The sequence below is a fragment of the Formica exsecta genome, unplaced genomic scaffold (assembly GCF_003651465.1).
Source record: "Formica exsecta isolate Colony F162 unplaced genomic scaffold, ASM365146v1 scaffold451, whole genome shotgun sequence".
Classification (NCBI taxonomy): domain Eukaryota; kingdom Metazoa; phylum Arthropoda; class Insecta; order Hymenoptera; family Formicidae; genus Formica; species Formica exsecta.
The window spans coordinates 750,539-766,865 of record NW_021851748.1 but is presented as its reverse complement, the minus strand read 5'-3'; the positions used below and the strand labels follow the sequence as shown (position 1 = coordinate 766,865).

Here is a 16,327-nt window from a genome sequence, read left to right as displayed (position 1 = left end):
GACGCTTCTGGATAAATACTCTAGAATTACGTATTGCAATTCTGAATGTTTATAAAAAAATCGTGTACATATGCATATAAAATTTGTACATATATAAGAAAGACGTACATATTATCATTTATTCTCTCACATACGTTTGTTCGTAGCGCAATCCAAGATTCGTCTCGTATTTGATGTGTATAATTGTTAGATAAAATTTTAATGAATTACTTATTGTTGATCACTGTTGATACTACGTCTCGTTAGCACTCTTTGTAGATTGAATGTAGTCAATAAAGGCCAGTATAATATCTGCAATTTTAAGAAATCGTTTTATCCCGGACACATGTACAATATATATATATATACATATATTCTAAGTTTATTATATTTAATTGATCATTTTAGTCAAACGTATGCGAAACATGTAAAATATTTCGTATATGTTGTTTAATAGTGATAAGATGAAAATAATTTGTAAATAAATGATTGGCATGGGAACGGGACCGGGCCAGTAAGTACTTACTTGTACACAGATATTATAGACGATAATAAAAGTTCATTATTTTACCACCTTTTTGTAAAACATTAAATAATGTGACCTGTTTAAATGACATGTGCCTTTGATTATTGCATTATAATAATTCCTTTGATTTATGCATTAGCTTTCTTCTACAGTAATGGATTATTTTATTTAATTGACGTAGTCCAACGACAAAAATATTTTAATGCAATTGATAGACGCAAGGAAAATGACCTGATCTAAGCTGGTTGATCGTATAGCGAAAATATATATAAATATATCTATTATGATCTAAAAGCATGTTTATATCATCGAATAAATTCAGAATTATTTTTATATTTGAAAGAATATGAGATAAGGCATACATACATTATATATATATATCAATATATACTGTATATGTCTCTATCGTTTTTTACATACATGTATATATACATATATTTATGTCGCATTTTTTTTGGAAGAAGGCTGAATTGATATAAAAAGTATCTGCGACATATAAATTAAATAAATATTAATATACATTATGTATATATATATATATAAATATCATGTTCTCTCTTAATATACCAACATATAATATTAATAATAATATATGTATATATAGAAATATATATAACAGTATATGTATATTAATATACATATACTATGTATATTAGTTTAAGATAGTATTATGCATACGATAGTATTGTGTATAAAATAGATATTAAATCTTATTACATTTATACATAGATATTATTACAGATACAAATTAGATATATTATATTTCTCTTAAAGGTACAAATGTAAAATATGTTTTAACAATAAGCACATCGATAGCGGCGTCAGTGATTAGTGTTAGACATAGTGGCCATAATATTGTCACGGTTATTTGCGATATCAGTTAAAAAGATAAACTTGTCGATCTGATTAAAAAACTGACATTTAGTAGGATTTAATCCGAATGTTTGCATTATGAGAAGTTATACAAAGAAGTTATCCATCGCGAATAAGCAATAATACTTTCAAGTACATATATTTCTAAGACACAAATGTAGATAAATAACATTTGTTGATAAATCAACAAATTCGAAGTGCTGCAAAATATTATAAAATATATATTTTTTATAATTTTTATAATTTTGTGAAATGTATATATACATTTTATAAAATTATAATAAAATTAAAAATATATATGTATATATAAAAATGTATACAGATGTAAAATATATCAATGATTAATATTTCTTCCTTTTCTTATAATTCTAAAATAATATTTTGCACATTTTATATTTTGCATTCTATATTTTATTATTCTCGAGATAAACATTCTTTAATTTTTGATATATAACAAAAAATAAGACGCTTCTGGATAAATACTCTAGAATTACGTATTGCAATTCTGAATGTTTATAAAAAAATCGTGTACATATGCATATAAAATTTGTACATATATAAGAAAGACGTACATATTATCATTTATTCTCTCACATACGTTTGTTCGTAGCGCAATCCAAGATTCGTCTCGTATTTGATGTGTATAATTGTTAGATAAAATTTTAATGAATTACTTATTGTTGATCACTGTTGATACTACGTCTCGTTAGCACTCTTTGTAGATTGAATGTAGTCAATAAAGGCCAGTATAATATCTGCAATTTTAAGAAATCGTTTTATCCCGGACACATGTACAATATATATATATACATATATTCTAAGTTTATTATATTTAATTGATCATTTTAGTCAAACGTATGCGAAACATGTAAAATATTTCGTATATGTTGTTTAATAGTGATAAGATGAAAATAATTTGTAAATAAATGATTGGCATGGGAACGGGACCGGGCCAGTAAGTACTTACTTGTACACAGATATTATAGACGATAATAAAAGTTCATTATTTTACCACCTTTTTGTAAAACATTAAATAATGTGACCTGTTTAAATGACATGTGCCTTTGATTATTGCATTATAATAATTCCTTTGATTTATGCATTAGCTTTCTTCTACAGTAATGGATGGCGACAAACATCAGAATAATAATTTGTTTCCTGCATTTTTTTCCAATTTGGTTAAAAAATTGTTACAAAATTTGTATTGTAAAATCTAAATATGAAATCCGAATCGTAACAGAAAGAAATAGAAGAATAAGTATACTTTCGCTAAATAAATAAATTAAGTTGTACAAAACATGCCAGATAAATTATACTTCATTATAACATTATTTTTATGCTAATCGTGAACATTCAGAGGTTCGAGTAGCATTGAAGAGTTAAAATTTATGATTATTAAATATACATTTATACAATTGCCATTGTAACTGCAACACGCTATGACGAAAAGAATATCTTATTTATTTAAATGTTTTATATTTTTATTGCATAATAAATTACTGAAAAAATTGTTGAACTCGAATTTAAAAAAATAGCAAAACTATATGTAAAATATATTAGGTAACATTTTGATATGTGATTATGATATATAAAAGACTTTGTTTTTAAAGGAAATCGTAATAATATTTAAAATAAAAAATTTTAAAAATGTTCTAATAGTGTTTAATTTTATAAAAAGAATGCAACATTGTTTTACAAAATTACTAACATTATTATTAATAATAACAGTCTTGTTCTATAAAGCAAATATGAGGAATTGAGTCTCACGTCTTGACGTTAAAATATACATGAATTCATCGCGAAAAATACAATACGAGGTCGGCTAGACTGATTTTACGAATGTAACTGTTTAACGTGGTAATGTTAGGTGACAGACGGCCGCATTTAGTCATATTCATATTAAATACTTTGATATGAATATTCAATGTACGTATGCAAAGAATACTCGATGGGACGGTTTCATAAATACACACATTCGTGCTGCCTACGCTGACGTATGTGTCTTTTTCGCAATGTTCTGTTTGACGAATACATAAGTCATGTATTGGTTTCACGAGAGTACAGAACATTTATATACTTACTTTTTTAGACTATGGAGTATGTCGAAGCCGATATGGATATTACGTGAGTATATACTCAACAGATAAATTTGATATTTATTTGTCAGACATTATTATAAAAAAATATCATAAGTATATATAAAGTATAAGTAAAATATAATTATATAAAAATATAAAATAACAAAATCAGTCTTTTAATTATGTCATTTTTTTTTCGATGATATATACGTGAATATAATTGGCACGACGGATAAATTATCGCCATTTTTTTAATATGCAATATCTAATAAATCGCGAACAAAATGTAACAAATAAGATAAGTATATTTCTTACAAATGATGTATTTGTTGAAATGCTGATTTTATCACGATAATTAACTCAATGATTGGATTTGGGAACAGGATGACTCGGGGTGAAAACTTCATAATCAACTACCGAGAAGTGATAATCTCCCATGAGTAGCTGATTAGACGCGTGATCCCCCTCGTAACTATGCGGAAGATTGCTATAGCTCTCCTTGTTGACATTGCAGTTGCTCGATATAAGCAGATCAGCTCCGGCACCAAAGATCGGTCCTATGCTGTAATGTGTAATATAGATTAAATAAAATTAATTTATATATAATTTGAAAATTTAATGACCATAAAAATTTTCTACGAAAATCGTGGATTTTTACTCGGGATGATAGCAGATTGCGAATGATTTCTTCACAATATCGAATTTTGTCGGCGGTACATCTTGATTATTCGTCAATGTGAACAGGAAACTCTTTTCCGAAGCAATATATTGCGCCTTGGAGTTAGTTTTACCCCACGGAACATCGCTAAATCCTCCGCATATTTCGCCGCGTACTCCCTAAAATATAATAGAAGATACTTATTGTAGCAGATACAGAAAACTTGAAATAAAAATAATTATACCCACCAGCACTATCACATACGTTGGACAAACGTTATCACAATGTCGATGGAAAGACGCAGCGGAATAGCCATGAGTGGATGCTCTAGAAACAATAATTTGTGAATCACCATTGTACAACTCGATATACACATTTGATTTGACGATATTCGCATTTTATCCGCAGACTATACAATAAAATTATATAAACAAATATAAGCAATGTTTAAAACATTGTAAATGATGTTTAAATATTGTTCAGTAATTATGTATAAATATATGCCTGGTTTATCGAGAAAATCATTGATTCATTAGCCGAAATACTTTGAGATAAAAATAAAATTTTTACGCAAAAGATGATTTTGTTGAACTATTTAATTCATTGTTAATTATAATGAATTAAATAATGAATTAAAGTTCAACAATATCATCTTTTGCATAAGAATTTTATTTTTATCTCTCAAAGTGTTTCGGCTGATAAATCAATGATTTTCTCAACAATATTTCTTTTCAAATATTTCTTACATGATATACTCTTGAAACCTACCGGTAGACTAATCGCCAACTCTGTTTAGAGATTCCGTACCATTGATTCAAGAGTCGTTGGAAACCCACTTTGTCTCTGGAAAGGATCTGCGAGCTCGGAAAAAGGAACGGACTCACTCGCGGATGCAGCCGTTTGTCAGAACAAATCTCCGAATACTTGTTCGGCAGAGCTGCATACCTATACCTAAAGCGAAACGTCGAGATCGAAGGCGATACCACCAAACGGTGAATGCCGCCCCGTTAGATCATACCTTAGAAATTTCGAGCCGCTCGATCGATCGGGATTGAAAAATTCGTACCTCTCCAACGACATTTCTATCGGCACCGCTCCGGTCGGCTCAACCTCTTCTGCAAATACTTGGCTGTCTATCAGCAACAATCTTACATGATTTATCACACCAGACAAATGTTGACACACCCTTAAACGCTCCTCCTCAGTCCAGTGTTGCGTAGGTTGTGTCACCCCAGCCTAAAAGAATAATAAAATTAAAAATCATATCCTTGAATTGCTATGATAAATTTGAAGCATATCAAGTAATTAAATAGAGCAAAATAAACAGACCTGATATTTTGCCCAATTGAGGACAGCCCGCCATACATCCTCTTCTTCCAAACCAAGATAGTCCGATGATATCAATTTTACCAAGGCATCCTTTGGAAGATTACAAAATGCTGTCGTCTTTACAGTGTCCACGGCGTTTTCCCCAATAAAAGCAAAACATTTCTCGATAAAAGATGAACATGCAGTTTTCCCACCTGAAACAAATAAATAATTTTTATTTATAAAATCGTTTTTGTAAATATTACTTAAATTTAAATAGTGTTTGAAAATGATTTTTTTTTTAAATAATTACAGAGAAACAAAAATTTATTTGAAAATTACAAGAAATATTTCTTAAAATGTAATAAATATATATATAATTAAAAAGATTTTTTTATAAGCACATAAATTATAAACACCTCACCTTTTATAGTTTCTTGGAAATATATATATTTATTCTTTGGTAAACTTCTCTTATATCGATTTCTTTAGTCTTTCTCAATCATATGATTCTCAATATATATTTACATATTATTTCCCTATAAAACTATATTTCTTTATTTTTGTTTCCTGCTATACAGATTATATATTTCTTAATAAATATCTAGTCTAGGTTAAAATAAATAGAGACATTTTTTAGAGAATATGAAATTATTTAATTATTGCGTATATATATATTTTCTATTTATCTTTTTTAGAGTCACACAATACACATTCAGCGTGAGTTTCCACAAAAACTGGATACAAAATATAATCCTACATTGTTTATACCGCTAATAAGCACTAGCAATGCATGATAATATATTGTAAAGAATATTTCTTCAAATTTAAATTTGAACAAAAATTTATATTAGACGAATCCGGATATTCATTGACATAAAATATCGGATGATTTCATAACAAAATTTGATCGTATTTCGCATTTGTCAGTATTCATATAGTAGAATTTTGTATCAAGATAACTGAAAGTATTACAAACTACAAATCTCCATCCACGCATTCATCACGCAAATACAATTTTTCTCACGCTTAAAGAACCTCAACTTTTACAGTTAAACAATCTTCCTGAGAGCTCTTCTCACAGTCCAAGAAACTCTGAAGAAATCAGTCTGTCAAACTCGCCCGCCAAATTTCCTGTCGGGTTGAGGTTATAGCCTTCCTCTCGTCATTAATTTGCACCGGGATTGGTATTTTGTATTAGCGTGATATTATCGCCCTTCAGCATGATTCGTCCGAGTGGCTTCCTGTTTTTCGTCTTCTGGTGATACTCCTCGGCGTCATCCAACACCAGGTTCATGTATTCGTCGAAGCCGACGATGTGACCCTCGATCCGCAGGTTCACGTTCTCGAACAGCCAGACTTGCACGCGCGAACGATTTTGCAGATAGCGAAATATCAGGTTGATGGGCTGAACCATCACCTTCTGGACTTTCTGCGGTCCCTTGTACGACATTTTTCGTGCCGGTATTTAAAAAATTGGATAACGAACGACGAACACAGAATACTTTGCAAGCGTGTTTTGTAGCGTGGGACGCCGACAAATATGGCGATCTCGCGGCAATGATGCCAACCTGACAACATTGGCCGACAATGCCGACACTAGTCACTTTCACGGCTGCTTCGTCCTGATTGGTCAATCGAATAATTCGAAGTGTATGAATGCGGCCAATGGTCGCGTCCGGCAGAGACAGCGCTCAGTTATCGTCTTGTCAACACCCGACGTTGATTTGTTGCTTCTAAAAGTAAGAGCCAATCACATTCGATTGCTACTGAGCGGTTTTCTCTGCTGAACGCGACCAATGTCGGGATGCATCTCGCGACCATAGCAGAGTCGTGTTTATATATCGCTCCGTGTTTTTCGCCATTGTTATTCTTTCGAAAAGATTTCCCGCGCGAGAAGTTATCGCGAGTGTTTCTCGTAGTGTCGGACGTTCGTCGTGTTATAGGTAACGCGTTAAATATCGCGAGCAATCCGTATTATGACTTCGATAATCCACTTTTTTATCCGGAGGGAATCGCTGTTTCGTACATTTCAAAAGTTTTCTCGCCGAAATGCAGTGAACGTCATGCAACTGCAATGAATGCACGACAATCGCCAAGTATGTGCATATATTTTTGTTTCTAATTAATATTGTTGACAATAATAAGTTAATGATATAATGTTGTTGAGTTCATATTTGGATACCATTGCATGCGATAATGACCCTTCTGCTTTTTCATGAATAAATAAAAGTACAATATAAGATTCTTTTTTTCGTCTACAAAAAACATCGGAAATTAAACTCACCGAAATTACATCAGTTTTAATTTTTTGTTAATATTATCAGTTACATTTTTATTCTTAATATTTAAATAATAATAAATGAATAAGATTGAATGTTGCTGTTTTCCGATTTTACAGTGCATCTTGTATATCGACATGAAAAATGCTATTAACAGCCATAATTGTAATATAAGTGTCTTTAAAATTGTTTTTTTTTCACATTATTAGAACTATTAAAAGCAGACAATTTTTATCTGAAAACTTGTATTTAACTTTTTTCGTATATTTGTCAGCAAATAGTTTTTTTATTATCAAAAATAATATTCTACGTTTAATAAAATATTTAAATAATTATATATTTTTGTAAAATATTGGATTGAATATATAAATAGTATATTATTTCGTTCGAGTCGTTTTATTTGAACAATATATCAAAATACGATAATGATTTTTATTTACTTCGTTAAAGATTAAAATAATATAGTTTTTTATTATCTATTTTTTTATATTTTTTATTATTTTTTATATTTTATTTATATTTCACGTTTTATATTTTATTGCTAGGAAAAATGGATCGAGAAGACATCTGTATCGTGCTGCCGAAAACGTATATACGGTGAAACATGGTATCGATAAAAGAGAAATCTTCGTTTGGTACCGTGAGTAAAATTTTTCTATATTTTTTTTCATATATGTATATTATAATAACGCAATTGGAGAATCAAAAGTTTTCAAAGTGTCTAATTTGCGGCATGCACTACGCAAATTGCGAGAAATTATTAATATATATATATTTAAATAAATACCTGGAACTCGTTCCTGAGCCTCCAAAGCGGCGGTTAAAAGTGCACACGCGTTTCCGGGACTTAAAGTGGCAGATACATGTTCCTCGCAACTTCTCCAAAGTTCCTCGATACCAAGTTCTTGTGCTAATCCCAGCATCTCGAAAATCCCACTGTCTTGTAATATTATCTGCAATCAATTGAGAGAGAATTTATAATTATCCATTTATCGTAATCTTGCGCAATATAATAGGCTTATAAGATTTTTGCACACAATATCTTATCGTTCAAAATATGTATAGAGATTTAGAAGAATTTAATTATCCAACATGTGTGCAATAATTAAAATCTAATATTGAATTTTAAGAGATAAAACTTTATCTATCTCACAAGCTTAATCACTACTTGAAATAGATAAAAAGTATTTTAAAAATCATGTTAACTTTTTTATAAATATAAAAGCATATAGAAGAATCTTACAAAATATTATGCAATAAATACTAATTTTTTTAAGTATTTTCTAAAATTAGTAATATTTTGCAGATAATATTTATTTAGATTTTCCTCGCGAAATTATCCCCGTAAAAAATACTTTTTTTATAATTTTAATTTTTTCAATAATAAGAAAGATTTAAAATATGCCTTCAAAAATTAAAAATGATAATATCAATGAAATAATGTTATATATATTTATTTATAAAACTTTCATCGATCTTTTACCATTTAAAAATGTTCCCTCATTAAACCAAAACCGACATTGCCTTGCCTAGCCTAACCAAAACCGACATTGCCTTGCCTAGCCTAACCAAAACCGACATTGCCTTGCCTAGCCTAACCAAAACCGACATTGCCTTGCCTAGCCTAACCAAAACCGACATTGCCTTGCCTAGCCTAACCAAAACCGACATTGCCTTGCCTAGCCTAACCAAAACCGACATTGCCTTGCCTAGCCTAACCAAAACCGACATTGCCTTGCCTAGCCTAACCAAAACCGACATTGCCTTGCCTAGCCTAACCAAAACCGACATTGCCTTGCCTAGCCTAACCAAAACCGACATTGCCTTGCCTAGCCTAACCAAAACCGACATTGCCTTGCCTAGCCTAACCAAAACCGACATTGCCTTGCCTAGCCTAACCAAAACCGACATTGCCTTGCCTAGCCTAACCAAAACCGACATTGCCTTGCCTAGCCTAACCAAAACCGACATTGCCTTGCCTAGCCTAACCAAAACCGACATTGCCTTGCCTAGCCTAACCAAAACCGACATTGCCTTGCCTAGCCTAACCAAAACCGACATTGCCTTGCCTAGCCTAACCAAAACCGACATTGCCTTGCCTAGCCTAACCAAAACCGACATTGCCTTGCCTAGCCTAACCAAAACCGACATTGCCTTGCCTAGCCTAACCAAAACCGACATTGCCTACCATTTAAAAATTTTCCCCAAAAAAAAAAAAAAAAAAAAAAAAAAAACGAGATTGTGCGAGGAAAGTATCGTGCTGAAGAGTACCGAATGACAAAATGGTATTGCAAAATCACAGGGATCTGATTTGATTGTACGTAGAGAGCTATCAAATTGCATACGATACCTACCATGCCGGTGTAAATGTAACGAATAAACTGGCGAAATGTTTCCGGATGCGCATGCGGCATTCGCACCGGTGTCGGATTACTGGCTGTGCCGATTCTCTTGGCGGCCGTGAAATTCTTGCACCTGCGAAATAATTTTTTTGAAAACAAACGGTGTCTCTGTCGCTCGGCATTGCATTGTGCTTTGCGCAGTCTGTTATCCCGACGCGTTCTCTCAGAATAAACAAGCGCCTCTCCGCCGCTTCCCGTATACGCTACTTTTCGTACGCTTCTCGTAACGAAAGAGCTTAATTAACTTCGTCACGAAGCTGTAGAGACACACGAAACCGAGATACAGCGACAGAGGCGTGTTCTTCCTACCTTTAGAAATTAATGGCAACCTTCAGAAGCACCCTCACGTCGCGTATCTCTGTTTCCATTACATTGGAAACAAGATAGTGAAGGCAGAATGAAAATACGTGGATTGAGAGGATATCCCTCCCACGTTCTCCTTCATAAAATTTATTAATTGTTCGATCTACTCTTTGAATCATACTATAAATTGTACCATCGATGCAACGAACGCGAAAAATGCTTGCAAAAGATTAAAATAGGTCGATAAACTTTAACAGCGTAATAAAAGAGTTGTTGCTTTGCAAATATTTTTGTTGTTATTTAAAAACAGTATAATTTCTCTCTAAATATTTGAATAAGTTGTATTTGGTGCTGGCAAATATCGAGCTTCTATTTTATTATCACCTCCGAGTGAACGCGCCTAGCAATATTTCAAATATTGACAGTGAGTTTGTATAAAATACTGGTACACAACGCAAAGCCAAACGTTTCACATACGTCGCTATTCTGTTCGACAAACAGCATAATATCTCATAGAATAGGTAGATTGGAACGAGAACTGATATATAATTAAATGAGAAATCGAATAAATGTCATGTCCAGAAAAATACAATCCGACATTCTAGTGGTATTACTATTGTGACCTCCTCGATATATCGTAACGAAATTGAATTTACGAGAAGTGGAGTGTTTTCCAACAAGGAGAAAGACAAAAAGAAGCGAGGTTACGTAGAACAGAGGAGCGTAAATTGATTCGTTTTTTCAATCGACTCAGACAGACACTTTGTTTTTATTCCACCTAGTCTTACTTAGCAACGTTAATTAGTTTTGCCAGACAGTTCTCTATGGAAAGAAAAAGAAATCCATGATAATTCATACTTTCAATAACGACGCTCGGAAGTTGAATCTGCTAATAGCTCTTGTATTATTCTGCTTATTCGCTATTCAGCGAGCACTCGTTGCAAGCATTTTCTTTATTAAAAAAAAGATAGCTCACTGTGTAGTATTTTTTCTTTTCACGGACAATTCTGTAAAATTATATGACTTTAATATCGATTTTAGTACGCGATTTAATACATATAATAATGTAATACTCACTGCAATAGTATTGTTTTATATAATTTTATTTTTATTAATGGAAGGAAAAATAATTGTATTGTCATTTGAACGCGATCATATATCAATTTACAATGCATAGAAATCTTATCTTGCTATTATAGAAACCTATAATACGATGAATCTTTTTCTATCTAAATCATATATAAATAATCACTTATTAATTGGAACGCTAAAGAAGAATTTAAGACGTCAGGATTGTGCAAAGTGCGATTGTGTAAAGTACATTAGCACTTTCCATCGAATCAAAAATAATTGTGTCAAAGGACATGCAGCCTTTGAAATTACACGGCACTCTCTTAAATGAAATCAGTGTATTATCACTGGTAAGCAGTAATTTTAGTTATAAGTATAGCATTGCAAATAAATTTTGTTGAAGAAATCAGTTAATGCTAGCGGCTTTTTCAATCAGTGATATGTAAAAAAATGCATCTTAATATTATATATGTCATAAATTCATAGCAATATATTTTATTACAGAAATATCTGAGTTTGTCTGACCAAGAATCTTGTGAATTTATTTTTGTAGAATAATTGCATCTGAAAAAGAAATGTAATATGCATATAATTCTGAATTTAAATATTAGTTATATGAAATCTTATTGTGTGTGCCGTAATTACAGTGAAATATAAGACGGAGGAGCAAAGGGTGAATGTTTTTACTAAAGATCATTAAAATATTTTACTGATTTTTGGTAAAATCTTGTCACTGCTTTAATCAGTAATATTTTCACTGATTCAGTTTAAGAGAGCATAGTCGTAAGCGGACGTTAGGAACATACAAAATATATGAAACGCCTAGATCGTGTGAGAAAACCGGAGGTAAAGTGGATGAAAAGCGCGAAAATATAGCCAACCGCTCCGGCCTCGGTTAAGCTGAGCGTTTTCGACGGACGTGGCAAAGTTTCGAGCTCTCGACACGAAACTCGAGAGTGTTGACGGTGCGTATGAAATCAAGGAAGGGTGAAATGATGTTTATCCAAATAAACTGGTGTTTTATAAACCACGGTTTTCCCCGAAAATATGATGTAGGAGATTACCTCTCTCTGTCTGCACCGAGATTTCACGAAAAATTTATTTTGCTATCCGACAAACGAATTACCAACAATTAAACGAATTGCCATTAATTAATTTTCGTAACCAATTCATGTAAAAATAAATTGAGTTTTCATCATAATATTTTTATATGTACGGCGTAAAGAGCTATTAATATATCGTTTGTTATTCCATTTAGTCAATTATCAAAACTATTACTGTAATTGTAATGTAATGGAATTAACACAGGCCCGATATTTTTAATTATTGCAATATTTGTAGAAATTCTTACAAAAACTTAACATGGTCGAAAAAATTATATTTATACATTTATATATATATATATCCTTGACTCTCGTCTGACTTCAATTTTCCTGCCATTTACATTTGTGCTGTAATACCCTGAAACTCCGTCGAAGGAAAGATTACCCGAGGCCTATTGGGAGGGAACAGTAATACGCTCTTAGAAAATTTTATTTCCGCCTTTTTAGCCAGTACTCATCGCGGACGGGCGAATTCTCGAGTACGCGTCTCTTTATCACGATTTTCACGTCGTAAAGAGTTTGAGCGTGCGGTAGCATTGTCCATTCGTTTCGACTGCGGACATCTGTCACGAACACGCGTAACTTAATTTTCCCAGGTTCGCATTGGCGGACGGCCGAATCGAGAGAAAGAGACAGAGAAATAAAAGAGAGATAGAGATAGAGATAGAAATTGAAAGGAGAAAGAGAGAGAGAGAGAGAGAATAATAGCAGAGGGTGGAAATGACGGCGCGATGACAAAGGCCTTGCCGTTACTTTCCGCGCCCGATATTAAAGGGATTCACAGAAATGTCATAATTGACTTTACAATTAGCGCCGTCTTGTCTCACGATGCGCCAACCCTTCGGACAAGTTTACCCTTCCCCTAAATATCAACCGAGTCCTCTCCTTATGAATTCGAGTAAAGGAGAGAAAGAAAATGCGTCGAAAGATGGAAGCGATGCAGAGTTCCGGAAAAAAGAGTACTCCTTTTAGTCTACCTCTACCTAATTAGAACAGCCGATCGATTCGTTTCCCCGTAACTATCTTCATAAGCCGTAACATTCCCTTAATTAAAATTCATTAGTCGCACGAACTTCGGTGCAGAAGAATTCAATAAATCGCTACTTCTTTCGACAATCGTGCCTTTCTATTTTTTTCTAATAATATTTTCCGTGTGTTAAGAACGATTGACTTAATTCTTTGTTTCATCTGTAGCTCGTGTGAAAGGAAATCTTTTGTTTTTCAACGGAAACTTTGATTCTTACATTAATATTCCTAATTAATGAATTGCTAAATAATTTTCTTATTAAATTAAATAATAATTTTTCTTATCGCCATTAAAAATTTGCAAAAATATTCCTGTAAATAAATTATTTCATCTTACATTAAACTAAATCCGCACGATACATATATTCACGTTGCAAATATTGTAACTGATATTTGCAGCGGAAATATTTCTATATATCTAAAGCACATGCGTTATAAAATCGCGATATTGACTCTCCCCTGATGATTCATCGCACGCTTATATATATATATAGTATATAAATTCTCCGAGGAAATCTTATTCGTTCGGTCGACAAAATAGCGCGGTGGGATGTTATAATAATTACTATTGACAATTAATGTAATACCCCCAGAGTGCATCACGCTTCTCCATTTATCGAAGTGCATGCAGCCTCGTCATTCGAATTGTTGGCGGTATCGATTAATATCGGAAATAACTGCTCAATAGAAATGATATCATTTTTCCTTCGAGAATTTTGCACGAGTAATTCGTCGGGATTTATTACATCCAATAAATCTTTAGTAAAATTTCTAATTACCGTAATTACATTGTAATGCCTGTAATATTTTTGAAAACCGTGTACGGTTTTAAATATTTTTATTTATATATAAATATTTATTATTTATTTATTATTTAATTATTAAGTTATTATTATTTATTATTTAATTTATTAAGTTATTATTTACTTATTAAGTTATTCAAGAATATATTTTAAATATTTTTATTTAATATTGTCGGCGCTTTTCCCGTAATACTTTAGGAATTTAATTCGCTATTTAATCTAATATATAACTCTCTAGAAATATCATGAGAGAGAGAGAGAGAGAGAGAGAGATCCTGTTTTCTTGTTTCTCTTCAAATTAAGAATAGAATTAATGTGTTTTCATAAATAATGGCTCGTTAAGACCAACCTGGCTTGAAGTATTATTCTATGGGCATAAACTGGGGTCTCGTCTCTCCCTAGCAGAAACACGATATCAGCTGAGTCCTTATCCTCGGAGAGTCGCGCCAGATCTTCCAACAGTCTCGGTACACCAGCCAACCCAGCCTCGCCAGACATCCCGGCAGCACCTGCCGCCGCCGCAACGGCAACGGCCCTAGTACCCATTGTTCCCGTACTTGTCCCTGTATACAGACGATCGTTAATCAAAAGTGAATTAAGTAATATCGACTTGAGTAATTAACAAAACAAATCCTCCAGAGCACAAACTTGTCGGCCGCGCTATAAATATTCGCATTACGTTTGCAGATCCCACTTAATTCCCGCATCAAGAGCACAGACGTGAATAATTATAATTTATATTTATATATATGTCAACTTAAAAAAAAGACTCAAGTGTATTATGGCTTTTTAAAAAAATATTATAAAATAATATATATGATGAGAAAATAATTATATGTATATTTAGAATTAAAATCCGTATTTTAAATCGGTTCTATATTTTCAAAGATATAACCGAAAAACAATTTGCTCTAAAGGGAGCATTAATTTATCATTTATTTCTTATCGCGTCCACCTTGCCGGGAAAATCTCATAACGGAGAACAACGCCAGCAATTTGCGATAATCTGAAATTAATAGGACTGCACAAGAGCGGCAAGAAGATGACAGTTGCACCCGCGCGCGCAAACGGATAGCGCCGCGTCCGGCTGAATTTTTTGCGGATGGTTCGCGACGCGTCGCGGACGTGGAAATTTGTGGATGTTGGGAAAAAGCGGCAAAACCGATTAAGGTACAATCGGCGCTAATTGCGCTATTAATATTTAATTTGCGCGCGCGTTCGTTGATACGTTCGGTCGATCGCGGCGCGAGGCCGAGAGAGAGCTCCGTGTTACCGCGATGCGATAGCGGCAATGACGATCGGGTCTCCTGATTCCCTTTTAATTAGTCCGGGTTTTGTAGTTTTCGAACGCATCGGACGTCGATTGTATACCGCGACACGAGAGCTCGCAATCAGCGGCAGTCATTTACCCTTCCAGCGCACAATGTCTGTCGTATCGCATTCCGGGCAATGTGATTCGATTAAAATGTCATTGCCAGAGATCCTTTAACGATGCTCCGTCTCTCATGATTCTATAAAAAATTAATTAGCGTTTAGATCGCCTCTGCACACGCGGACAAAAGTTTATGGGGCAATATACGCGTGAAATTGATCGTTACTGCTTTTCGCTACGGGCGCTCAAATGTTTAATGTACGCGTTTCTCGTCGGTGTTTCTTTGAGCGCTGATAAGTTTCGACTGTAACAATGTGTCACATTATGACGAGTTTACTCGAATTTTACATCCCTACACATGTATATTCGTATGATAATTATGCAAATTTTTAATCATAGCAATTCAAAAAACCTTCTATTTGTACTTGTAAAAAAATAAGTAAATAATAATTTATTAATATAATTTTTGGAGGATGTTCTTTTTAAAGGATATTTTTCCAAATATTAATAGAACGCAAAAGTCCCAGATATATTATTATTTAA

At 32.8% G+C, this 16,327-nt stretch overlaps 2 protein-coding genes across 3 annotated transcripts in view; both read right to left on the bottom strand.

The window, feature by feature from the left end:
- Nucleotides 1-3,644: 3,644 nt before the first annotated feature.
- LOC115240796 (kelch-like protein 17) overlaps nt 3,645-16,327 on the bottom strand; it is a 14,152-nt gene continuing 1,469 nt past the window's right edge. The window contains exons 2-10 of one of the 2 annotated variants that reach the window (XM_029816157.1): nt 14,762-14,975; nt 10,059-10,179; nt 8,492-8,657; nt 5,444-5,637; nt 5,133-5,350; nt 4,883-5,065; nt 4,363-4,441; nt 4,115-4,293; nt 3,645-4,018 (exon numbers count right to left, since the gene is read on the bottom strand). In XM_029816157.1, the coding sequence (XP_029672017.1) occupies nt 3,817-4,018; nt 4,115-4,293; nt 4,363-4,441; nt 4,883-5,065; nt 5,133-5,350; nt 5,444-5,637; nt 8,492-8,657; nt 10,059-10,179; nt 14,762-14,975 (1,556 nt within the window). In that variant the 3' untranslated portion in view covers nt 3,645-3,816. The remainder of the gene's footprint in view (nt 4,019-4,114; nt 4,294-4,362; nt 4,442-4,882; nt 5,066-5,132; nt 5,351-5,443; nt 5,638-8,491; nt 8,658-10,058; nt 10,180-14,761; nt 14,976-16,327) is intronic. The other variant, XM_029816159.1, reaches the window with a different exon arrangement.
- LOC115240797 (probable small nuclear ribonucleoprotein E) lies at nt 6,055-6,997 on the bottom strand. Its single transcript, XM_029816160.1, has one exon. The coding sequence runs from the start codon at nt 6,873-6,875 to the stop codon at nt 6,591-6,593; it is 285 nt and encodes a 94-aa protein (XP_029672020.1). The 5' UTR covers nt 6,876-6,997; the 3' UTR covers nt 6,055-6,590.